Source organism: Hypanus sabinus, chromosome X2, assembly GCF_030144855.1.
Source record: "Hypanus sabinus isolate sHypSab1 chromosome X2, sHypSab1.hap1, whole genome shotgun sequence".
Classification (NCBI taxonomy): Eukaryota; Metazoa; Chordata; class Chondrichthyes; order Myliobatiformes; family Dasyatidae; genus Hypanus; species Hypanus sabinus.
The window spans coordinates 12,863,881-12,890,717 of record NC_082739.1 but is presented as its reverse complement, the minus strand read 5'-3'; the positions used below and the strand labels follow the sequence as shown (position 1 = coordinate 12,890,717).

The following is a 26,837-nucleotide window of genomic DNA, read 5'->3' as shown; positions in this document are numbered from 1 at the left end:
TTCTAGATTGGGGAAAAAAAACCTCCAGTGCAGCACTCTTTATGATCCTGCCCTTTTGGTCCTGCAAAATACTGGTCAGTAAGCTTACACCCCAGATGGTGTTATGCACAAAATATACAAAAGATTAATTAGAACATCAGAAAGTTTTTGACAAGAACAGGCCATTCTGCCCAACAAAGCTTGCCAAATTCCTACTCAGTGCATTGAAATAACTATCAAGTTTACATTTGAAAGTCTCTAAGGTACTCCTCTCAACTATACAACTAGGTAGTTTGTTCCATGTGTTGACAACTCGCTGTGTAAAGAAATGCTTCCTGATGTTAGTCTGAAATCTCCCTTCAACCAGTCTCCATCTACAGCCCCCATGCCCTCGATGATGGATTAATTTTGAAGTAGCAGCTGGTATCCACCTTACTTACACCCTTAATGATTTTGAACACTTCTATCATGTCTCCTCTCATTCTACGTCTACTTAGGCTAAAAAGATTTAACTCTTTCAATCTTCCTTCATAGCTCATATCATGCAGACCTGGTAGGAGTCTCATTGCCAGTCTCTGAACTCCCTCCAATGCCTTTGCACCCCTCACAAAATATGAAGACTAAACTTGCACACAGTATTCAAGGTGTGGCCTCACAAGCTCATTATACAGTTAAAGGAGAACGTCTCTAGACTTGAACTCCACTGAGCACATTATATAGCCCAATATTCTATTAGCCTTCCTGATTGCTTCTGTGCATTGTCTAGTGATGAGTCTACCAAGACATCCAAATCCCTCTCATACAGTGCACTTTCTAACTCAAAAACCCCCCATTGTATATTTATATCTAATATTTCTACTTCCTATATGTATTAGTTTACATTTTCTTACATTAAATTTCATCTGCCATTTATCTGCCACATCTGGATTTTGTTTCGATCTAACTGTATTGACTCTGCTGCCTGAATGTCATCAACCCATCCCCCTAGTTGTGTCATCAACAAACCTTACGAGTGCACTTATGTGCTTATCCAAATCATGTAAATTAAAAACAGCAGCAGATCCAAAACGATCCCTGTGGAACCCCGCTTTTAGCATCTTCTGGGTGTGAAAATGATCCTCCCACCATAACTCACTTCGTTTTTGAGCCAATTCTGTACCCTTACCCTGAAATCCCTACCTCCTATAACTTGATTATTAACCTCTTGTGGAGTAACTTATCAGAAGCCTTCTGAAAGTCCAAGTAAATGAAATCAACCACTATTGTTATCATAAATTTTAGTTGCCTCTTCATAGAGCTCCAGCTCATTAGTAAAACATGATTTCCCCTTTCTGAACCCATGCCATCTTTCTGCTATTGTGCCTGTTCTTATCAGCTGCTTTTCCATCTCATTCTTTATTAATGGTTCCATTATGGCAGATGTACAAGTTGTTATGATCATGGTGTTGATCGGTGGTAAGATAGGTAGAGCACAGCAGATGGTATTTAGACACAAATACAGCAGATGCTGGAATATGTAGCAAAACAAAACAAATTGATGGAGAAACTCAGTGGATCATACAGCATCTATGAAAGCAGAGATGGACAACACTTTGGATAAAGACCCTGTGTTAGGATGGGCTCCAGGCATCCACAGACAAGGACAATCCATTACTATAGATTTCTGGTCTCTGTACAGCTCCATCTCTGTCAGGAAGACCAAAGGGCCCTTAGCATCTTTCTGGAACAAAGATCCAACCCTTAGCGTTCTCATCTTCCTAGCAGAACTTCAGCTTGCTTTCAACAACTTCACTTGATTCGTTTCACTTTCTACAAATTAAAGGCAAAACCATCAGCGCTCACGTGGACCCCAGCCATTCCTGCCTTTTTGATGGCTGCCTGAAACAGTCATCTTCTAAACTTACTCTGGCACCCCTCCCCAACTTTTCCCCACTGCATAGGTGATAAAGTGGATCTTAACCTTTCACACTAAACCAATACCCCTAGTTTTAATCATCTCTGCCACAGGAAAAATAAATGTTCCTATTATCTACCAAATCTATACCCCTCAATTTAGCATCCTTCTATCAAGACTCATTGCTCCAAGGAAAACCAATTGAACCCTCAAATTAAATACTCCATCCCAAGTTGCATCCTGGTGAATTTCTTTTGCACTCTTTTTAGTACAATCTTGTCCTTCCAGACACAGTATTTCATCTGTGGCCCAACCAGCAATTTATAACATTGTACCATAACTTTCTCTATCTTATATTCTGTGCCAGTGTTAATAGAGACAAGTATTTTCCATGTTATTTTCAGTACCTTGGCTTCCTGTGCTATCAACTGTAAGAATCTTTGGAGGCAGATTCTCTCAACATTTTAAATAGCCGGATCGGAATAACCAAGCAGAAGTGCTGGTAGATAGATATTTGATTGCAGGCATGGTCACAGTGGGACTGTTTGTGTTGTATGACTCTTATGAAGTGCCTGCTTCCATTGACACTCTGGGGCAAAGACCTACTTGAAAAAGATTAAACAAAAGATAAATAAAAATGGAAGAAAGAACTTGACTGTCGAGACTGCTAAAAGTGAAAAAGTGTCTGAGAAGAGGTGGGGGTAGAACAGCAGCTACAAAATCTGTAGGTGGTAACAGAATTGCAAAATCCTGAAACATTTGGCTGCAGTAGAAATGCTCATAAAGTCCCTTTTGTTGACCTGCACATCACACATTTTAAAAATCAAGCTCACTGTACGTAAATTGTTCTAATATATTTGACAAAATACCAAATGTAAAACTAGTTTTGCCAAAGATTTTCTTGTATAAAATAGAGATCAATAGAAAAATATATCTCTTACAACCTCAATTTCATCTCTATTGCAAGGCAAAAACCACTGAAGCCAATTTGCACACAGCAAGAACTCAAAAAGCAATGATAGCAACCAAGTTTTTTGCTTTACTACTACAGTTCACTTTTATTCAGAACAGTAGCATTTATTTAATTGAACAGATTGGAGTCAGTTAAGTCTCAGTGGAGTCAAGAATACTAAAAGAAATTATCAGCTCAAATTTAAGATTCCACTTGAAATTCTCCTCGCTTTCTCTTCGTACAGAATTAAATGTAGAAATGTCAACACTAAAAAGCTACCTTAATGCTTGTAATTTGGTGATCTTACTTTTTTTTCCCCCAGATATTAACCAAATTAGATTTACTGCCAATCAATTTGCATATTGTCTCGCAATTCCACATTTTCCATCACTACTTCTACAGGCTGAGGAATTCACCTTACTTGATAAATGACCCAGATAACATATGCAGTACCATTCCCTGAAATTACGAGCACTGAAAACTTCAAAATTTTATTAATCCATACATTTGATCCTCATTCTATTTCCATTACACTGCAAACAAAGACAATTCAGGATATCCTGGCAAACAAGAAAGGAAACATTTTTAACATTAATAGCATTAGTGACCAGCAAGGACACCACTGCAGAATTCCCCAAATAAATTTAGTGCAATAAGCAGAATGACACCAATTAACAACAATACCTGAAGGCTGAGGGGTTCAAATGATTTTGTTAGAGAAAAATTTTTCAGTTAGAGTTGAATTTATAGTTAGTGGTACATAGTCGATTCAGGATTAGTCTTTGTACGAACATTTAAATTAATCTGAAATGTAATCAGAAGTGTACCGCAAAGTATTAATTTTTGAAATTATTCAAACCGGAGGTTGAAACTACTCAGATCATTCAAATTTAACTTCTATGGACCAGCAAATATTGTGTATATGTAATTAAATTCTGATAAAAATATCCAGTCATGCATTATAAACTTGACGCCTAATCTATTATCAGTCATTACCTTAATATTTATTATTCTGTAGCCTGTGATCACTTTATTACTGTAGATGCTGGGAACCCCGTTCTGAACTAGACTATTGACATGGTTGATGAGAGACCCAATTTAAAATGAGGTAATTTAAACTGCAGAAACAATGTTTTGTAAAGTAACAGGTAGACAGACTTTAAAGTACTTAATCAAGTTATGAGCATTGAGCTCAAAGTTTAAGAGCTGCTCAACATGTCAACACATGTACATCACCAAAATATTTTTAGCTCTGAGCATTCCCTTCCACCAGACCTATGATTGTTATACAAGTACATACAGAGGTTACAGTTTGAAACTTCTGGATTTCCTCAAAAAAGATGTCTCATTTGAAGTTACTGACTGAATGCAGTCAAATTCAATTAAAGGAAAATGCTGATCAGTCACAGATGTCAGCAAATGTCCACAACAATCATTTGACTTTACAGCCTGCCAAAACAAAGATCAGATATCTATTGGGAGTGCAGGATAATAGCTAAGAGAATGCAACATTCCAACTTTCTTCTAATGGGTTTAGGCATTAGAGGACAAGAGATGAGCAGAAAATGGAATGAAAAAAGCATGAATGGGGAGAGATTACTGGAAGTTAGAGAAATCCCTGTTAATGCCATCAGGTTGGCAGCTATCCAGACGGAATGAGGTGTTGCTCCTCCAACCTGAGTGTGACCACATCACAAAAGTAAAGGAGGCTATGGACCAACATGTTGGAATGGGAATAGGAAGTCGAATTGAAATGGGACACCACCGGAAAATCCTGCTTTTTGAGACAGACAAAACAAAGATGCTCGAAGAAGTCCTCCAATCCATGTCAATGTCCTCCAACCCAATGTGAAAGAGGCAACACTAGGAGCACTGGATACCATAGACAAACCTGACAGACTTGCAGGTGAAGTGTCGCCTCACCTGGAAGGACTGCTTAGGGTCCTAAATGGCAATGAGGATTGTGGGGTAGGGGTAGATGTAGCAACACACACACAAAATGCTGATGAAACGCAGCAGGCCAGGCAACATCTATAGGAAAAAGTACAGTCGACGTTTCAGGCCAAAACCCTTTGTCAGGGCTAAATGAAAGAGATAGTAAGAGATTTGAAAGTGGAAGGAGGAGACCCGAAATGATAGAAGACAGGAGGGGGAGGGATGAAGCTAACAGCTGGAAAGTTGATTGGAAAAAGGGAAACCCAGCTGGAGAAGGGAGAGGATCATGGGATGGGAGGCCTCGGGAGAATGAAAGGGGGAGGGGAGCAGCAGAGGGAGATGGAGAGCAGGCAAGGAGTGATTGTAAAAGGGACAGACAGAAAAAGAAAAAAGGGGAAATAAATAAGGGATGGGATAAGAAGGGGAGTGGGGCATTAACGGAAGTTAGAGAAGTCAATGTTCATGCCATCAGGTTTGAGGCTACCCAGACAGAATACAAGGTGTTGTTCCTCCAACCTGAATGTGGCTTCATCTTGACAGTAGAGGAGGCCATGGATAGACATATCAGAATGGGAATGGGACGTGGAATTAAAATGTGTGGCCACTGGGAGATCCTGCTTTCTCTGGCGGATAGAGCGTAGGTGTTTAGCGAAACTGTCTCCCAGTCTGCATCGGATCTCACCAACATATACTGTATACCGCATCCGGTGCAGCCTTCTATATATTGGTGAGACCCAACGCAGACTGAGAGACCATTTTGCTAAACACCTACGCTCTGTCCGCCAGAGAAAGCAGGATCTCCCAGTGGCCACACATTTTAATTCCACGTCCCATTCTCATTCTGATATGTCTATCCATGGCCTCCCTCTACTGTCAAGATGAAACCACACTCAGGTTGGAGAAACAACACCTTATATTCCGGCTGGGTAGCCTCCAACCTGATGGCATGAACATTGACTTCTCTAACTTCCCTCAATGCCCTTCCTCCCCTTCTTACCCTATCCCTTATTTATCCACCCCCCTTTTTTCTTCGTTTCTCTCTTTTTTCTCTCTGTCCCTCTCACAATCACTCCTTGCCTGCTCGCCATCTCCCTCTGGTGCTCCCCTCCCCCCCTTTTCTTTCTCCCTCGGCCTCCTATCCCATGATGTTCTCCCTTCTCCAGCTCTGTATCCCTTTTGCCAATCAACTTTCCAGCTCTTAGCTTCATCCCTCTCCCTCCAGTGTTCTCCTATCATTTCAGGTCTCCCCCTCAAATCTCTTATTATCTCTTCTTTTAGTTAGTCCTGACAAAGGGTCTTGGCCCAAAACATTGGCTGTACTTCTTCCTATAGATGCTGCCTAGCCTGCTGCGTTCCACCAGCATTTTGTGTGTGTTGCCTGAATTTCCAGCATCTACAGATTTCCTCATGGTAGCGCTTATCCGACTATTCATTTTATTCTTATTCTTTTGCAGTTCGAACAGAATAGTGGGAAAAAAATTGTAAAAAGATATACTTAGCCTACAATGAAGATTTAATTAAGATATGATTATCTTACTGTAATTATCTTTTGAAAGTGTAATTATTCTACTTAATTGCAGTTATTTGATATGTATGTGTCAGGTTATACTCCATTTTTAAAAAGCTCTGTACACAACTTATCATACTGAAGTACATTGTTAGGTCCCAGTCATATTTTCCAACAAATATAAATCCTTATGTGTACACTTTCCATGTATGGATAACACAATCCATTCATAGGAAACACCACATAATTTTACAATTTCACGTCACTCCAGTGACTTAATCTACACTCTTTTAGTGAGACAGGGTCAAAAGGATAAAGCGAGCAGAAAATTCTTCTGATCAATAACGAGAACAGAGGAAATTAGAAATTATTGATACAATTTCCACTCATGCAAAAGAAATTAAAAGAATAAACTCTAATAGTATATTAAACTATATTTCTCTTACCATTTATGGTGACAGTAGCTCAAGCTTCTACAATGTGAAGTACAACTTGTACAATTTCAATTTACACCAGGTCTTAATTGCAGAAAATGCTCTAATGAGTACACAAGTCAAATGGAATAATCCGGTTTCATACTATCAACATGAACCTTAAACATAGGATCGAATGCATAACCAGGAAGTGGACTTTTGGTCACAGAGCGAGCAGGCAAGTAAATGAGGGCAAAGGGGAATGGGAGAGAAACTGATCTTATTCCATGAAATGGAATCAACAGCAGGTTTTGGGAGGGAAAGTGATCACTCAGTACCTGATATTTTCTCAATAATCCAGAGTCACGGAGTTTTAGCCATCAACCTAATCACAGGAAAACTATGCTAACAAGATCTGTTCAATAATAACCAGAAAATGGAAAAGTCATCTGTCATTAATGTATGTACCACATTCACTCCTTGATGTTAATTGATACACCTGATTTTGTGAGGAATTATCACGACAAGTGAGAAACAGAAAATAGCCAAAACAACACATTTAGAAAATGAAAGACAAATATTTAAATAAATATTCTTGTGTGATATTGCATGATATTGAGACACTTTCATGGAGATAAATGTTTAAATTTCAAGGGTTTCGCAGTAATTAGTTTGAAAAAAAAAGTAATATATTTGGCTCAGACAAAACAATCCAGATATCTAGTAAAAAATCTGCTATATTTTTTGTATCATTTCATTCCCATACAGAACCACTCTTAACATGACTATTGCATTAAGTCACTCAAACTTGCATATAGTATTAGATTTCAACCATGCCACGTGAGATGCTTCTGGAGAAAGACAGACTTAGATTTATATAGAACCTTTTACCTCAGCACATCCCAAAACACCTTGTATTCAATGAAAAGACAATTGCCCAGACCAGGCTTCTCTGGTCTTCTTCAAAATAATCCTGAGAGATGCTTTATTATGTTCGTATTAGCAAATGTACAGCCTTGGTTTAATACCTCTTTCAGGCTACAGCAACCCCAAGGTATTAACAGCAGAGTTTTGCGTCAGTTTCTCGGAGTTATGTAGTGACCAATCAACAAAGAGGGAGTGCGTTAAAACAGCCACCTTTTCAATTAGGGCTGCGACATTGGTTTACAGACGGCAGAGCTTTGCAACAGATTACGAGTTGTGCTGCGACCAATTAACAGAGTGCTACCTTTTCAATTAGGGCTGGTGACCATAGTTTAGACAGCAAAGCTTAACGGCAGATTATGAGTTGTGCTGCGACCAATCAACAGAGAGTGCGTAAAATTAGGGCTGAAATCATGGTTTAAATGGCAGAGCTTTGCGGCAGATGCTCTGAGTTGTGCTGTGCCCAATTAACAGCAAGAGTGCGTAAAAATAGCTACTTTTTCAATTAGTCTACGATCGCGGTTTAAACAGCAGAGCTTTGCGGTAGATTCTCCGAGTTATGTGGCAACCAATCAACAGCGAGAGAGTGCGTTAAAAAAGCTACCTTTTCAATTAGGGCTGCAACCATGGTTTAGACGGCAGAGCTTTGCGGCAGATTATGAGTTGTGCTGTGACCAATCAACATTGCATAAAAACAGCTACCTTTTCAATTAGGGCTACAACCATGGTTTAGACAGCAGAGCTTTGCGGCAGATTATGAGTTGTGCTGTGACCAATCAACAGAGAGAAATTGCATAAAAACAGCTACCTTTTCAATTAGTCTGCGACCATGGTTTAGACAGCAGAGCTTTGCGGCAGATTATGAGTTGTGCTGTGACCAATCAACAGAGAGAAATTGCATAAAAACAGCTACCTTTTCAATTAGTCTGCGACCATGGTTTAGACAGCAGAGCTTTGCGGCAGATTCTGAGTTGTGCTGTGACCAATCAACAGAGAGAAATTGCATAAAAACAGCTACCTTTTCAATTAGTCTGCGACCATGGTTTAGACAGCAGAGCTTTGCGGCAGATTCTGAGTTGTGCTGTGACCAATCAACAGAGAGAAATTGCATAAAAACAGCTACCTTTTCAATTAGTCTGCGACCATGGTTTAGACAGCAGAGCTTTGCGGCAGATTCTGAGTTCCAATCAACAGAGAGAAATTGCATAAAAACAGCTACCTTTTCAATTAGTCTGCGACCATGGTTTAGACAGCAGAGCTTTGCGGCAGATTCTGAGTTGTGTGGCGACCAACCAGCAGAGAGGGAGGGCGTAAAAACAGCTACCTTTTCAATTAGGGCTGCGATCAAGTTTCGAACGGCAGATTTGAGTTGTGCAGCGACCATTCAACAGAGTGTAAAAACAGCTATATTTTCAATTAGTCTACAATCATGGTTTAAACGGCAGCTTTGCGACAGATTCTCCGAGTTATGTGGCAACCAATCAGCAGAGATGGAGTGCGTAAAAACAGCTACCTTTTCAATTAGGAGTGGGATCATGGTTTAAGTGGCAGATTCTGAGTTGTGCAATGACGAATCAACATAGACTGCGTTAAAAGAGCAATCTTTTTCAATTAAGTCTGCGATCAAGGTTTGAAACAGAGCTTTGCAGAAGAGTTGTGCAGCAACCAATCAACAGAAAGGGATTCATTAGAAAGGGTGAATAAAACTAATACAGCCATTCTTTTGAGTGTGCCAGTCTTTAGTGTCTTTGGCTCATCAGGCCTAGGCAGGATCAGGTAAAGTACCTAGCAATTTTCTCTTTTTGTTCTTATGTGTTCATTCCTTGTCTGCTAGGGCATAATCGTGTTGTGAGAATAGCTCCAGGAGCAGTATTTTGTATTGTGTGGGATGTTGGAAGTCTGGGAGACCTGCACTCTCCCGGAGAAACACATCTGCACCAGGTGCACCAAGCTGCAGCTTTTGATAGAACATGTATATTAAGGAGCTGGAGTTGCAGCTTGGTGACCTTTGACTCATACAGCAGAATGAGGAGGTGATTGATAGGAGCTGCAGAGAGGTGGTCACCCCAGTTTGCAGGAGACAGGTAACTGGGTGACTGTCAAGAGGAGGGGAAATGCACAGTCAGAGCAGAGTATACCTGTGGCAGTTCCCCTCAAGTATATAACTTTAGATATTATTGAGGGGAATGACCTACCAGGAGTGCCAAAGTGACTGGGTCTCCGACACAGAGTCTGCTGCTGTGGCTCAGAAGAACAGAGACATTAAGAGGAATGCAGTGTTGATAGGAGGTTCTTTACTCAAAGGAACAGAGACAAGGTTCTGTGAGCATGATAAAGACACCCGGATGGGATGTTGCCTCCCTGGTGTCAAGATCAGGGATGTCTCAGATCGGGTCCTTGGCATTCTCAAGAATAAAGGTGAGCAGCTGGAAGTCTTGGTGCATACTGGCACCAATGACATAGGTAGACAAGGGGAGGAGGTCCTGAAGAGCGATTTTAGGGAGCTACATAGAAAACTGGGAAACAGGACCTCCAGAGTAGTAATCTCTGGATTGCTGCCTGTGCCATGTGCCAGTGAGGGTAAGAATATAGTGATTTGGTAGTTGAATGCATAGCTGAGGAACTGATGTAGGGGGTAAGAGTTCAGATTTGTGTATCATTGGGATCCCTGTACAAAAGGGACCGGTTACATTTAAACCAGAGGAGCTCCTATATCTTTGCGGGCAGGTTTACTACAATTGTTTGGGAGGGTTTCAACTAATTTGGCAGGGGAATGGGAACCAGAATGATAGTGCCAAGGATGAAGTAGCTGGTTTACAAACAAAGGCTATCTGTAATGAGACTCCTAGCAATGAAAAGTTGAATACAGGACAAAATTGCAGTCAACAGGATGAGTTGCAATGTAAAATACAGACAAAAATTGAAAGGGGTGAATACAGGACTGAAGGTTTTGTATTTGAAATCATGCAGTATACAGATAAGGTAGATGAACTTGCAGCACAGTTACAGATTGGCATGTATAATGTATGCATCACCAAATCATGGCTGGGATACATTTTCTATTGAGAGGATAGGCAGGAGGGCAGATAGGATATAGCATAGCTCTGTTGGTAAATTTAAAAAAATGAAATCAAATCATTAGAAAGAGGTGACATAGGTTTGAAAAGTGTTGGATAGTTGTGGGTAGAGCTAAGGAACTACAAGGGTAAAAAGGCCCTAATGGGAGTTATATACAGACCTCTAATCAGTAGTAAGGATGTGGTCTACAAGTTACAACAGGAGATAAAGTGCATGTCAAAAGGGCAATGTTAATGGGGGGGGGGGATTTCAATATGAAGGTAGATTGGGAAATTCAGGTTGGTGCTAGATTGCAAGAGGGGGAATTTCTAGAATGCCTATGAATAAGTAATAGGATGCACTGAGTAAGTACTTTGCATGTCTTCAATCTTGAGAAACTGAAAGGTCTGAAGGTAGTTAAGTCACCTGGACCAAATGCTTTCCAACCCAAGGTTCTGAAAGAAGTGGCTGAAAAGATCATGGAGGCTTTAGTAATGATCCTTCAAAAATCACTAGATTCTAGAATGGTTTGGGAAGACTGGAAAATTGCAAATCTTACTCTGCTCTTCAAGAAGGGAGAGAGGCAGAAGAAAGGAAATTTCAGGCCAGTTAGTCTGACCTTGGTGGCTGGGAGGATGTTAGAATTAAGGATGTGGTTTCAGGGTACTTGGAGGCATGTGATAAAATAGGCCATAGTCAGCATGGTTTCCTCAGGAAAATCTTGCCTGACAAATCTGTTGGAACTCTTTGAAGAAATAACAAGCAGGACAAAGAATCAGGTGATGTTGTGTACTTGGATTTCCAGAAGGCCTTTGATAAGGTGCCACACGAGACTGCTTTTTTTTTACTTAGAGTGGTGAGTGCGTGGAATAGGCTGCTGGCAAGGGTGGTTGAGGCGGATATGATAGGGTCTTTTAAGAGGCTTTTAGATAGGTACATGGAGCTTAGTAAAATAGAGGGCTATAGGTAAGCCTAGTAATTTCTAAGGTAGGGACATGTTTGGCATAACCTTGTGGGCTGAAGGGCCTGTATTGTGCTGTAAGTTTCAGTTTAGAGGCCATGATATTACAGGAAAGATACCAGCATGGATAATGCAGTGGCTGATTGGCAGGAAGCAAAGAGTGAGAATAAAGGGAGCCTTTTCTGACTGGCTATTCCACAGGGGTCTGTGTTGGGACTTTTTTTTAAAAAAACATTATATGATGGAATTGATGGCTTTGTTCCAAAGTTTGCAAATGATATGAAGATAGGTGAAGAGGCAGGTAGTTTTGAGGAAGTAGAGAGACTACAGTGTTGGGAAGTGTATAGTCATTCATTTTGGCAGAAGAAATGAAAGGGTAGACTATTTTTTTAAATGGAGAGAAAATTCAAAAATCTGAGGTGCAAAGGGACTTGGAAGTCCTTGTGCAGGAAGGCAAATTCATTTCAAGAGGACTCGAATATAAAAGCATGGATTTTATGCAGAGGCTTTACAAAGCACTGGTGAGCCCTCATTTGGGAGTACTGAGAGCAATTTTGGGCCCTTTATCTTAAAAAGGATGTGCTGACACTGAAGAGTGTTTAAAGGAGGTTCACGAAAATGATTCCAAAATTGAATGGTTTGTCATATGAAGATTGTTTGATGGCTCTAGGCTTGTATTCACTAGAATTCAGAAGAATGAGCGGTGATCTAATTGAAACCTATCAAATGGCGAAGGTCTTATTAGAGTCAATGTGGAGAGGATGTTTCTTATGGTGGGAGAGTCTAACACCAAAGGATACAACCTGAGAATAGAGGGGTGCCATTTTATAATGGAAATGAAGAATTTCTTCAGCCAGGGAATGGGGATACTGTGGAATTCTTGTCACAGGCAGCTGTGGAGGCCAAGTTTTTATTACGAATATTTAAGGCAAGAGTTTGATGGATTCTTGATTGGTCAAGGCATGAATGGATACAGGGAGATGGTAGGAGATTGGGGTTGAGGGGAATAATAGATCAGCCATGAAATAATGGAGCAGACTCAATAGGCCAAATGGCCTAATTCTGCTCCTATCTCTTTTGGTCTTGTGGTCTAATATAGCATTTTCTCCATATTACAGTGTGAATGTTGGTCTTGCTTTTGTGCTCAACTCCTGAAAGTAGTATCTGAACTCAGTCTTTTAACTGTAGTGGAAAAATTATAAACTGAGCACTGCTCCACTCATTTATAATGAATGTCATTTTACCTATTATAATGTATATTTATCAAGTTGATTCATATTCAAAGATCTAGATAAACAGTGGATCATCCAAGTGAGTCATACCTTACTGGCAATATGCCAACAAAAAGTATGGGTTTGAATTGCTGTCATAATTACATACTGCACACTGGCACAATTTTTTCAGCTAATACAAGGGTCAGAATACAGGAAAAAACAATATTTCAACAAAAGATTTAACCATGTGAAATACCCGAGAACACTTTCTACATAATATTCAGGGAAGATGGAACAAAATCTGAAGGTCTGAAATGACTGAGCTGAAGCTAAGATTCAAAAAAAAACAAAGACTTTCTGTTACAGAAATAAATTTCTGAATGCTATCCTGCACTGTGGAAAAGGTCAAGATGTTCATTACTACCTTTCTGACATGATATTTAGTGCAGCATCGTTTCAGTGTAGTTGCCTAACTTCTTTCAAAGCAATGAAACAGACCGCAAATTACTGAACTTGGGGATCTGAGACTGAGTGACATTCAGCCTGATATTGGGAAGCTGATATTACTGCACCAAGCCCAACTATCTCATTGAATAGTGAAAAAACAAAGTAGCGAATAGTTGGAATGCTAATATATACTCTAAACCTGTTGAAGAAAATTTTTACTGTAATTAAAGAAATCTTATTTATCACTGCTTTGAATTTGCAGTTACTATTTTCTTTCACTGCACTGTAAATCAAAATTCTTTATAGTTTTTATGTGATGGCCAGAAAGGGAGAGGGGGTCGCTGAGTATGTGGTCTGGGTGCCAAGGGGGCAGTAACCCAAAAAAAGTTTGAAACTACTGCCATAAATTATCAAGAATGCAAGCCCTTTTCAGCCACTGCTGCCTGAGAAAATTGACTTGCAGGGGAATGTTAAAACTGTGGCCTTTTAATTGACTTTAGATTTTGCCAACATGGTTTCAGATTAGCAGGCAGTTCAAAGTTATTACTGACCACCAAATAAAATATGAACTCAGAATGTCACAATTTCCAACAGCAGCAAGATCAAAAGTTTAAGCAGAAACACATGATCAAAACTGTGGTGCTTTAACCTTGGATCTCAAATCTGTAACTTGATTGTTATAATGAAAGTAGACTATGATTCATATTGGTGTGAACTATAATGATCAAACAAAACTGGACCAGTGACATTTTGCTATATTTGCAACAATTGGTACATCTCCATTAACCAGAGATACAGATGTAGAAAGCGTATTCAAGTAATGACAATGGTTACCTTTCAAAGACTGCATGGCTAATCATGTAACTGTCCACTCAGAGATGATCAAACAAATTCTGAAAAATCCAGATGTGCTCATAGCAGTCAGCAATTTTTAAATTTACATATGTAGTAATGTTGTTGTGAAGGGAGATCGGAAGGGAGCTACCATAGAAGTGAGCCTTAAAAGGCTAACAGGTTACTAGTTTATTTTTGTTTCTCAACAGCAGCAGCTCATTCTTTTTCTGTTGTTTTCAGACCTGATACAATCTTAATAAATTTCCTTTTACTTATCAACAATACTGCACAAAATATTGGTGAATCTGTCGATTTTCACACTATTAAAAATTTAGAATAGTATCTATTTTTGAGTAGGCAATTGGCATGAATTCTTAAGTACTGTTGATGAATGATGACTGTGGCACAATGGGACTCATGATTCTTGTGCTAATGTTGCAATTTTATAGTAGTAAAATAGTTTACAATTCAAAAGCAAGAACCCTATTGCCTGTATACAATCAATAGCCACCTTATTAGGTACCTCCTCTGCTTAATATAGTAGCCACCAAATATGTTTTTGGTCTGCTGCTGTAGCCCATCCACTTCAAGGTTCGGTGTGTTCTGCATTCAGAGGTGCTCTTCTGCACATCACTGCTGTAACACGTGGTTATTTGAGTTACTGTCGCCCTCCTGTCAGCTTGAACCAGCCTGGCCATTTGCCTCTGACCTCTCTCATTAACGACGCGTTTTCGCCCACAGAACTGCCACTTACTGGATGTTTTTCTCTGTAAACTTCAGACTATTATGCATGAAAATCACAGGAGATCAACAATTTCAGAGATACTCAAATCACTCTATATGGCACCAACAATCATTCCATGATGAAAGTTACTTAGATCACATTTCTTCCCCATTCTGATGTTTGGTCTGAACAACAAATGAACCTTTTGACCATGTCAGCATACTTTCTTGCATTGAGTTGCTGCCACGTGTTTGGCCAATTATATATTTGCATTAACGAGGTATACAGGTGTACCTAATAAAGTGTATATGCTCAACTAATAATCTTTACAAGCACAAACAAACACTTATTATGGAGGCACATATATCAACCTGCTGGGAAAACCATTTCTATCTACATATACTAGAAATTACTGAGAGGGAAAAAAACCTTTTGGAAAAACATTTCATATTTTATACACGAGAATGAAGAACTGGTATAGTGGGACTGCAGGTCAACCTGGTGTATTACTGCTCCAGCAACCTGGACACAATTCTGAACTACAACACTGTCTCTGTAGAGTCTGTGTGTTCTTCCTCCAACCGTGAATTTCCACCAGGTACTTTGGGTTCCACTCATACCCCAAAAGACTGATTGTACACATGCTAATACAAATTACTCCTAATGTAGGTAGATAGTAGCAGAATCAGGGGCTATCCATGGAAATTTGACAAAGAATAGTTTTCACAGAAATAAGGGGGAGGATCAGATTACTCTGCATGAATTTGATGGGGTAAATGCCCAGTCATAACAATTATCAAAGAAAATAAACCATTTCAAGGCTTTTCTTCTCACTCAGCCATCTAATTTCAAAATTTAAACCTTTAATTTTATTCAGTTAAGAGCCTTGTATTTGCATGCCCACTTAGTATCAAATTTCAGCAAAAATCTCACAGATGCCTTACCTTGAGTGAGCAATGAGCAACATTATGGGGATAACAAACCGGACCCTGTTCTCATTGGATCCATATACATCTTCCACTGGAGGCCACAGGTAATTTTCAGTAACCGTCCAGTAGCTTTTTTCTTCAACTTTTATTAATCCATGTATGTTAGAGCTAAATGCCACATTCAAACTGATATCCTGATAATTAGACATGCAAGCTTTTGAGCAGAATGATAAAGTGTTTCAGTGCATTTACCATCAAGTTACCAAACGATTAGACATTTCATACTTTGTCACAAAATTATGTACTTGCCTGAAAAAGTCGGGTGAAAATGTCAAATTCAAAAACAGAGATGAAGTCATTACATGTCAGGTCAATGGTAGATTTCAAGGCCATTGCCTCCAGACCAGAGGTGATTGGATGAACATCATGCAAGGCTTGTCGAAAAACCTTCCAGTGAATAATGGTCCTGACACAGAGAGAAGACACAGGCAGATCAGTCAGCATACAAATTACCAAATGGAATGGTACAGAACAAAGAAGGTTGTTGACAAGCTATAACTTCAATCCAATGCATCTCCTATTTTCATTTATAACATTCAATAATGTTAATTGTCCTTTTCAGTGGCATCTATCAATCTACTTTATGGTTGCTTTAGCAACCTATATTATGTGTTTTATATTTATTGAAGGTGCAAGTGCCATTGTAACTACAGTTCCCTACCTTCCAAGAATTACTGAGATTGTAAAGCCACAAAATAATATGTTGGAGGTGCACATGCTACTAACAGCAGTTTAAATTAAGAAACTCAAAAGGGACCATGGGAGAAAAGAAATTCATGGGCTGTTAAATTTCTTATATAAACTTGTTTCAAAGTATATACCACCATTTAGTTCACTATATAAATCTTTAAACATTCAAGTGCAATGTGGCATTCTCCTTACGGACAATCCGCTTTTCTCTGCAAAAATTGTAATTTTTGACAGTAATGTTAATAAAATTCATAGTTCATTATACAAGAAAATTACTGATCACAATAAACCCAAATTCTAGCTTACATTAGACTGTCATAATTTTTTTTAAAACACAGATTAGATTGAAACACAAAGTTGTATGTTCAATTAACATTCAGTCCTGATTTAGCTCATCTTGATGAAGGTACCAACTGCAAAATTACAAATGGAATTTTCCATCTCCAAATTAAGGGCAGAAAGTACACACTGATTTACAGTTCTAACCAGCTGACATCTAAATATCTGCTCAAAAGGTGCATCTGGGGCAGCACCTAAAATGGCACAGATAGTGTCCACAGCCAACCGACAATCATAGTGTCAGTTTACACATAAAATGCAACTTGGGAAAAATATAAGGGAATAACCAATATACGTGAAGCCAATGCTTCGCTAATGGAGAATAAAGGACAAAAATATTTTATATAAAGGATGGCCAAAGCTAAAATTACAATGGATAAACAGACATTCAACACCAATTAGGTCACTGGAGTTAACACTGTGCATTATGGATCATCACTGAAATGCACAAAAGAGATGCCAACTATGAAACTGGTGCACACTGAAGCCTGCAGATACCAGAGCCACGAGCATCCTGGGCAGCTGAGATGAAACCAGATGCCACAAAACTCTTCAAAAATCATCAACAGGCCTATCAGATAGTTCAAAATTTTTAAATTTTAATGCTTCAAACACACATGTGACAGTACAAGCAATATCATGTACATCTGGTATCCAAAATTCAAAGACTTTTCTTTAAAATAAACATAACAGTGACAGGTGTGCTTTCTAAATTTTGACTTTCTTTGCCTATTCTACACACAAATTACACATCTGTGCAGCATTTTCAACTACTTGATGATCTTATCATGAAACACTTGAACTCTTAGTTTGCAGCAGCAACAGCACTATTGACATGCTGCTAACTTAACACTCTAGCCTTCTAAATTCATGAACATTTTACTCAAAATTCAGACACAGAATAGCAATTATGGCACAGGTGAGCAACAGATCAAGTCCATAACATCTCATCTGTGGCCCCTCTCATAGTCAATAAAAGCATCCACCTCTAATATTTCTCCAGTCTTTGAGCTGAATAAAGCCCCACATGCAAGGTTCCACTCTTGTCCATTCAATTATTGCTAGAAAATCATTAGCAATATTTTCTGTTCTTGTGTAGTTAACTTTAGTCTTCCAAGGATCCATCTGATGCTGTCCCTCAAAGAAAGTGGAAGTTTCTAGATGCATCTCTCTTCACCCCTCATTAGAATGCCTCTAACTAGTACTACTGCATGAACAGAAATCTAAAAAGAAATATGTAAATGTCTTTGATATGCTTCAAAAATTCCATTTCCTGGACATCAACTCCAACTGATCTTCTGATAAACATCTATACTTGTTTGCAATTTTGACATCTTTATATAACCCCAAGATCATCTCCAGGAGTGACTCAGCATCTTTTCTAAGATACAGAAAATAGTAATGGAAAGTAACAAAGATACTTCAATTAAAAGTAAAACCTAAAGTGTTAAGGAGCATTCTTACTGGTTTTTTAATATATGTAAAATCATTTGAGAATGTTCCACATTAAATAATGCGTAGCAGTGCAGCTGGTCACATAATACGAGTCTGAACATGATTCCAATCAACACTGCATATGTCTCATATGCTGCATCCTTGAAAACAAGCAAAAAGAAAACAAACATTGAAAATAACTGCCTGGCCTCTGTATTCTTTACTTTGGCATGAAGCTTTCCAAGTAAGGTCAACAGATTACTCTTCCAGATCTTGTCCAACTGGTTGGGGTTCTCCTGAGGCCTGTTGTCAAGCTGTAGTGTTTCTGCTTAACAATGATCTCCTACACAAATTCCATTCCTTAACCACTGATTTCAACTAAATCCCCGGTCACCATCTACCTGTTTTCAACTTTAGTATCTTATATGATCCTAAGGAGATCTCCAGATGTTTCCATTACTATATCTGCTTCAGCCATGCATATTTCCTCTTCTAATTTGGGCTTAAATAACCCAGAAGCTTGGTGTATATCAAGTCACCACTGCCTTCTGGTGTCAGTCCAGCATGGCTTCACCTTATTGTCTCTGCACTTCGCATAAATGGCAGGTGATATATCTGTTGTGATGGGGTACCCATCTATATTTGCTTGCATCCCAGTACCCTTCCTATTTTTTTTAATTCTTCTAGCTCTAGCAGTGTTCTTATTTGAAAGCAAGCTCAATTTTGTTTTCTCAGTATGCCCCGCAGTGGTCAATTTTATAGGCTAAAATGCTGAAATAGAGGTGTAACATCCACGGTCTATGCCTCTGTTCTGCATTTGAAGGCCAGTAATGTGGATGGGTGGATGTTGGCCTCTGTCATGTCAGTGGGTCCCAGAATCAGATACCTATGTGAGCAGGAGGCAAGAAGGTTGGTGAGTCAGTAAACCCAGAGATTGAGCCTGGAGTTCAGGCTCCTGTCATTGGCTAATCCGGAAATTGAAGTCAAAGCCCAATGGCCAAAGCATGGAAACAAGAGACCCAGAAGCTTGCCCCTGTGTGAGTGTGGGCGGGTGGGAGAGAGGCTTATATTTGCTTTTGTTGTTTTGTTACTTGTTGTGTTCTGTGTTGTTCTGTCAAGCATTGATGGCAGAATGTGTGATGACACTTCTGGACTGTTATTAATGCAAACAACTCTTCACTGCCAAGAGGAAATCCGCAGATGCTGGAAATCCAAAGCAACACATACAAAATGCTGAAGGAGCTCAGCAGGTCAGTCAGCATCTATAGAAATTAATAAACAGTCAACATTTCAGACTGGGACCTTTCTTCAGGACTTCAGGTCCTGATGAACAATTTCAGCCCAAAACATTGACTGTTTACTTTTTGAGACAGAGAGACAGAGTCTCTGTGTCTGTGTGTGAGAGAGCAGCACCTTTCACAAGCTGTCCTTTAAGCCTGCAAACAGTATCTGATGAATGATTTTACACTGAAAACTGCAAATTAATCCAATTACCAGATACATTGTCCCATTCAGATCAAACCAGACTAATTTGATTTTTTGCCCAGAGTCTCTCTGTATAAAACTGACATTTCCTTTAATTGGTTCCTTTCTAATGATTTGCAGGTGTTGCATTTCTGTATGACCCCGATATCTCCTTTCGCCCTTGCCCAATACATTTTTCTCTTACACTGCAGTGAGAAGAATTCACTCCAAAATATGACAACACTTCTGAGCACCCTGAAATGCTCACCCACCAAGAGCTTTGTCATCTGACCAAGTTCATTGCCTAGTACTAGATCGAGTATGGCCTCTCCTCTCGTCAGCCATTCCACATACTCTGCACACTTAAACTCTGCTCATCTATACCTTTTGTTCTATAAAGGTATCGGTCAATATTAGGGAAGTTGAAGTCACTCGCGAGACCAACCCTATTATTTTTGCACCTTTCCAAATCTGCCAATTTATCTGCTTCTCTAGTATCTCTGTTGCTCCTGCGGGTCCAGAGAAAGATACTCCCTTCCTGTTTTTTGATGTCCACCTGTACTGACTCATTGGATGTCCCCCTCCAAGAGGGCCTCCATTCTGCAGCTGTAATACTATCCCTGGTTAGCACTGCCTTCCCCCCAATCCTCTTTTTACCTTTCTCCCTATCCCTTTAGAAACATCTAAATCTTATAAACTCAGATAATTGATTTCAATCTCTGGGGATTTGACCACTTTAATATGGATCCATATCTTTAACTTTCTTTCTTGATACACATGTTCCAGACGATTGGTTATGCCTTTTCTATCTCCCCACCCATCCCATCTTCCTCTTGGTGATCAAAATATCCACTCAGGACACCACACATATCTCATATCTCCTGACTCCACACCAGGACTTCCCATAACTCATCTCCAAATTCCTAGACTTGAGACTCAAAATTTTCCTTAGCAACTGAATCTCTGACTTCCTGACCAACCGACCACAATCAGTAAGGATAGGTACCAACATCTCTGCCATGATTATTCTCAACACTGGTGCGCTCTTAACACATTGCTGCATCCTCAGCTCCCCAGTCTATGTACCTTTAGCACATGGCCAGATTGTGCTTTAACTCCATCTGCAAGTTTGCAAATGATACCACTGCAGTGGACCATATCGCAAAGATGAGCCAGAGTACAGGAAGGAGAAAGAGCTCAATAATGTGGTGTCATTATAACAACCTTCCCTCAATGTCAGCTAAACAAAAGAACTGAGCATTGTCTTCAGGTAGGGGGACAGTGCATAAGCTGCTGACTTCAACAGTACTGAAATCAAGAGCTTCATGTTCCTAAGAGGGACTACCAATAGCCTGGCCTGGTCCACCACATTGATACCACAGCCAATAAAGTTCACCAACACCTCTAATTTCTCAGGAAGCTAAAGAAATTTGAAACATCCTCTTTGACCTGCACCAATTTTTAATTGATGCACCATGGAAAGGATCCCATGCAGATGTATCACAGCTTGGGCTGGCATCTCCCCTGCCCATAACTGCAAGAAACTGCAGAGTTGTGGACATTGCTCAGCACATCACAAATACAAGCCTCCATGGACTCTCTCTGCTCTTCTCGCTGACTCAGTAAAGCAGCCTGCATAATCAAAGACCTCACCCAGCACCAATGTTCTCTCTTCTATATACATATATATAAAAATAAATTTTTAAAAACCACATTAACATCCATCAGCCCCACCCTCAAACCTAATCCTAAAGTCCAAGGGGGCACACCCCGATTAACCCTGGCCACACCACCACAAACCCGATGACTTGTGTAAAGAGGAGCAAGATCCAATAAAGGCAAGTGTTGGACCTGGTTAATGAAGTCGTGGGCCAGATCAAAGTTGCAGGGTTGCATGACACTGAATCTCAAGATCAAGCAACACAAGAGGGATGAGTCGCCCGCTGCCCACATACTCTGAACACAAAATTATCAAAACCCCAGAAAAATAAGCAACTTTCAGAATCAGCATCAGGTTTAATATTACTGGCGTAAGCTGTGAAATGTGATGTTTTGAGTCAGCAGGATAATAATAAAAACTATAAATTACGTGAAGTATATATTTAAAAAGAAAATTTAATTAAAGTAGTGCAAAAAGAGAGGGGGGGGGAAAAGAGTGAGGTAGTGTTCATGCCCATTCAGAAATCTGACAGCAGAGGGAAAGAAGCTATTCCTAAAATGTTGAGTTGATAACTTCATGCTCCTGTACTTCCTCCTTGATGGAAGCTATGAGAAGAGGGCATGTTTTAGATGATTAGGGGTCCTTAATCTTGGATTCCAGCTTTTTGAGGTATCACCTTTAGGTGCCCTGGACGCCGGGAAGGCTAGTGCACACAATGGACAACTTTCAGCAGCATTTTCCGATCCTGTGCAAAGGCCCCTCCATACCAGGTGGTGATGCAACCAGTTAGAATGCTCTCTACAGTAACTCTAGAAATTTCCAAGTGTCTTTCGTGACATACTAATCCCCAATTTTTTTATGATTGTATAGCCCAGGAACTAACAGCTGACTATTCAGCTGCTTTACATGGCCTTCGTCACAATTTTTAATACAATGAGGTGAAGGTTACAGTCAACAGATGAAACTGTAACATTGCACACGGAAACTCCAAAGATCAAGGTTACAGTATTCCAGAGTTAGTTTTAACCATTACTTTTAGATGACATATATTTTTCTGATTACCCAAATGCACAGGAGGATTACAGATAGATTTGTGGGGTTTTGTAACAAGAAATTTAAGTATCATTGGAACCACTTTGGGCTTCAATAAACTTGAGTAAGGAAATGGACAAATGACAGTGAAGTGATTCTGATTTTGGTAGGATTATAAACATGGTGTTTAGCTCAGTTGTATATTATAGGCTACTGAGGCATGACAGCAGTGAAGTGTATACTCAAGACGAGCTAGGTAAAAAGGTAGCATGAAAGTCCGCATGAGTGGAGGGAAGCAACATGAGAGCATATTTTAGAACAGGAAAAATAGGTAGAAAGAACTAAGTGTTTTGATGAAGGCTGAAATAGATGAATGGGACAGGACAGGAAAGACAGAATTCGTCTGCACTAGATCAATAGCATAAACTAATAAATGACAAAGAGAAGAAATGTAAAACATGCATCTTCAGTTTGACAATTGAAATATGGGATTTGGTGTATGAATAGTATCTGGATTTGACAAACTACAACAGGAATCTTTAAAATTAAAATGTGGTCAGACTATTTGGTGCTGAATTATCAGGATGCAAGGCTAATCTCTATGTTGCAGCATGGAGAGCAAGAATTGAGATTTTTGGGGAAAGTAAGTGAAACTGGAGAAAAACTAAAAATAAAGAGAAATCATCCTAAAATAAAATGTTAAGGAACCAAAACATACAATAACCTGAGTTCAAGTTCAATAGCAACCTGTCTGCTGAGACTGCTCATGACAAAATTCATTAGTAATTTGAAACATGACATCCTGTTTAATGGGGGGAAAAAAATCAATGTTATCATGATGCTGAAAATCATATCAAAAGTAGAATTAAATAACTTACTTTTCTCCATAAGCTTTCCTCCAGAAATCTGCTGCATCTGCTTTTGTGATCCTGAAAGTATCCCCCATGAATATGCCATTTTGGAATATAGCTTTCAGTTCTGCCAACATGTGACTGAATATGAGTGACAGCTTGGTCAAATGTCGTCTGTAATGAGAATAAGTACATTCTCGAGACAATTATATTTAAAACCACTTTTTCTTATTAACAATTAAAGGCTAATATGGCAAATTTATTGTTAACATGTAAACAGTTATTAGAATTTTTTAACCTATTGTCCTCTTAATGATAATATGGATTATTTAGAAACAACTTCTAAATAAATAAGTATATTTGGTTATTCATCTGATGATCTCATCACAAGATTGTCCAAACTTGTCTTCACTCATATACGCCTTCAGTATCCAGAGTCAGCAAAATCACATCTTAACCAATTTTAACTTCTTAAATTTAGATGCCGAAGCCTTTCGTAGAATTGCGATCACCAGCACTCCTGAAGCTGGCTAACAGCACAGACTAAGCTGTATTGTATCAGAGAGCTTCCTTTACTATTTTGGCCCGACACCAGAATTAAGTTCACTGTCGGACAGGAAAGTAGTAAAGGGCTAAGAACCAAAGAGGAGGTCAAGCTCATAAGAAATGCTGCAAATGCAGTATTAACAGCAACCATAGTGGCTAATCAGAGGGAGGAACTTAGATTCATGTTATTACTGTTGAATAAAAAGGTTGAAGCAACAAATATATTTTGATTACCATCCCATTTCATTATAGTAGTTTTGTCTGCTTACACAAAAATATTCAGTTGCTTGGCTTCAATTTGGATTCCATTACGCATTTATCTGAATCAACGGCACTTTAAAAAGTAATTTGTTGTACTCTGTAGAATTAATTTCAAACTTAAAAAAAAACATAAAATGCTGGAAACACTAAGCTGATTTGATTGGACATGTGAAGAGAGAAAACTTCAATGATTCAGGACAATCTGAAGTGATAACATTCTCTCTCTTCACAAATAATGTTTTTCAGACATGCAGTATTTCGATTTTGAGCTTAATTTGTGTATCTTATACTGTTAAGCACATTAAAACCAGTGATGGACTTCCTCTCTTTCCTCTCTAATTCTTTTAACTAACTAAACTTTTGGGCAGAATAAAGAATATACTAAATTTGAATGCCATATTAGGAAGTTACACATTGGAACCGGAAATAAATATTTCAAGCTCACTGAACAATCACAATTTCTCATTTTGTATTATGCAGATAGATTTCAGCTTGACACAGACATGCAGCTTTGTTATAAAATGAGCCCTGAAAGAATAAACAGTGCATATTCAATAAACTGACTGAACCAAACCATCCACAGTCTAGTCACATATCACCAGGAATGACATGCATTGCTTTCTACATATTATCACAGCATAAATAGAACATTCAGAGAAAGGCTTTCGATTGCTGACCACAGTAACATGCCGCTCAATGCAGTAATTTTAATTTCTTTATGTACCCTGGCTTATACATATCATCTCTTACAACACTGAGCAGAAGTCTTCCCATTTTAGGGGAAGTGGATGACTTTACAGATATTATGCTATTAGATTCTTTTGTTTGCACAAAAGCTATTTCAGCTGTATAGAAATAATATTCCCTGAAGAACAATGATGAATGGGTAACTTCACTGTTGATTAAGCCTAATGACTGCATTACTATAAATTAAAAGTTTGCTTTTATTCAAAATAATTACATTTTAGAGAATATGAAAGGAGCAGCTGAGTGACAGCTTGTATCAACAGCCCTTCTGCTGAACATGTGCACTTCTACAACAAGGGCCATTATACGAATAGTACAATCTTGAACAACTTTACCCACTTTAGTCAAAATACCAGGATGAATAAAGAGTACCTGTGCAACCATAAAAATTAATAAGCATTGACCAGATAAAACACATCCAAGAAAATTCTCAAGAAACTGCAGGAATTCATTTACAACCTGGAGGCCCATATGGATACGTTCTGAGCTTTGCCTGATTATGTCCACTTGAAATGGATTTCATAGTTTTATGGACAATGCATTCTATCAAAGAGCAAATTAATTATTATTTTAAATGGCTTCACAAACCCTCGCACTATTCAATATAAAGAATCACACAGGACAGAAACAGGCTCAAGTACCTACCATTGCCGATCCCACCTTCCAACACTTAGCAAGTAATTTCTATTAGGTATGGAATAATTGGTTTATTATTGTCACATGTATCAAGATACAGCGAAAAGCTTTGTTTTGCTTGCCATCCAGATAGATCAGTCTAAACATGGGCATATTGAGATGGTACAAAGAGAAAAGTAGAATAGTGTTACAGAGAAAGTGCAGAGTTACAACATGCAAGGGCCATGATGAAGCAGATTGAGAGATCAATAGTTCACTATTACAGTACAAGGTCTATTCAAGAGTCTTACAACAGCTGGATAGAAGCTGGTCTTCAGCTTGGTGGTGCAGATTTTCAAGCTATGATATCTTCTGTCCAATGGACCAGGGGCGAAAGGAAAATGACCAGGATGGGAGGAGTCGTTGATTATGTTGGATGCTTTCCCCGAGGCAGCAGGAAGTGCAGACAGAGTAAGAGGGGAAGCTAATTTTCATGATAGATTGAGCTGAGTTCACAATTCATTTCAATTTCTTTGATTTTGGGCAGAGTAGTTGCTGTAATGCATCTATAATAATTGTTGAGGGTCATCAAGATCATGTTGAAGTTCTTTAGCCTTCTGAGGAATAAGGGCCCCAGTCTGTATTCTTGGTCATAGTGCTATGTGGCTGGACCAAGACAAGATAATGGTGATATTTATACTTAGAAACTTGAAGCTCCCTTAAGTCAATGATGAAACTCGAAATCATTCTGGTCACCCAGTTATAAGTGTATAGGAAGTAAAGCAAGGGGCTAAGGAGACAGCCTTGTTGAGCACCAGTGTTGAGGATAATTGTGGCAAAGGTGTTGCAGCCTATGCTTATGCTTGGATCAGGATCCAGTTGCAGAGGGAGGTGTAGAGTTCAGAGATAAATTTGTTTGGAGTTATGGCATTGAAGGTGGAGCTCCAGTCAATAAGTACAAGTCTCACATGGATGTCTTTGTTATCCAAATGTTCCAGAGGTGGGTGTAGATGGCATCTACCATGGACCTATTTCAGTAGTAGGTGAATTGTAGTGGGTTGAGGTTGCGTAGAAGGCTGGAACTGTTCTGTGCCTTGACCATGAAGCACTTCATGATGATCGATGTCAGGATCACTGGTGGTAGTCATTAGGCACGGCCCCGTAGTTGAAGCAGGTGGGTGGCTTTGAATGGAGTTGGGAGAGGTTAAAGAGGACTTCAAATACTCATACCAGCTGATCCCTTGACAGTTCAAATGCCTGACTAAATAGTTAAATTTTGTGAGACTTCACCATTCTCTCAGGCAAGATTCCAACCATTCTCTGGGTGAAAATTTCTTCCTTAAATCCCTTCAAAACAATGTACCCTGA

The 26,837-nt window shown here is 39.2% G+C and overlaps 1 protein-coding gene across 1 annotated transcript in view; it reads right to left on the bottom strand.

The window, feature by feature from the left end:
- The window catches only part of cbl (Cbl proto-oncogene, E3 ubiquitin protein ligase), a 150,130-nt gene that overhangs the window by 47,983 nt on the left and 75,310 nt on the right, over positions 1–26,837 (bottom strand). Inside the window, exons 3-4 of the mRNA XM_059956967.1 lie at positions 23,328–23,474; positions 16,080–16,236 (exon numbers count right to left, since the gene is read on the bottom strand). Of these exons, the coding sequence (XP_059812950.1) occupies positions 16,080–16,236; positions 23,328–23,474 (304 nt within the window). The remainder of the gene's footprint in view (positions 1–16,079; positions 16,237–23,327; positions 23,475–26,837) is intronic.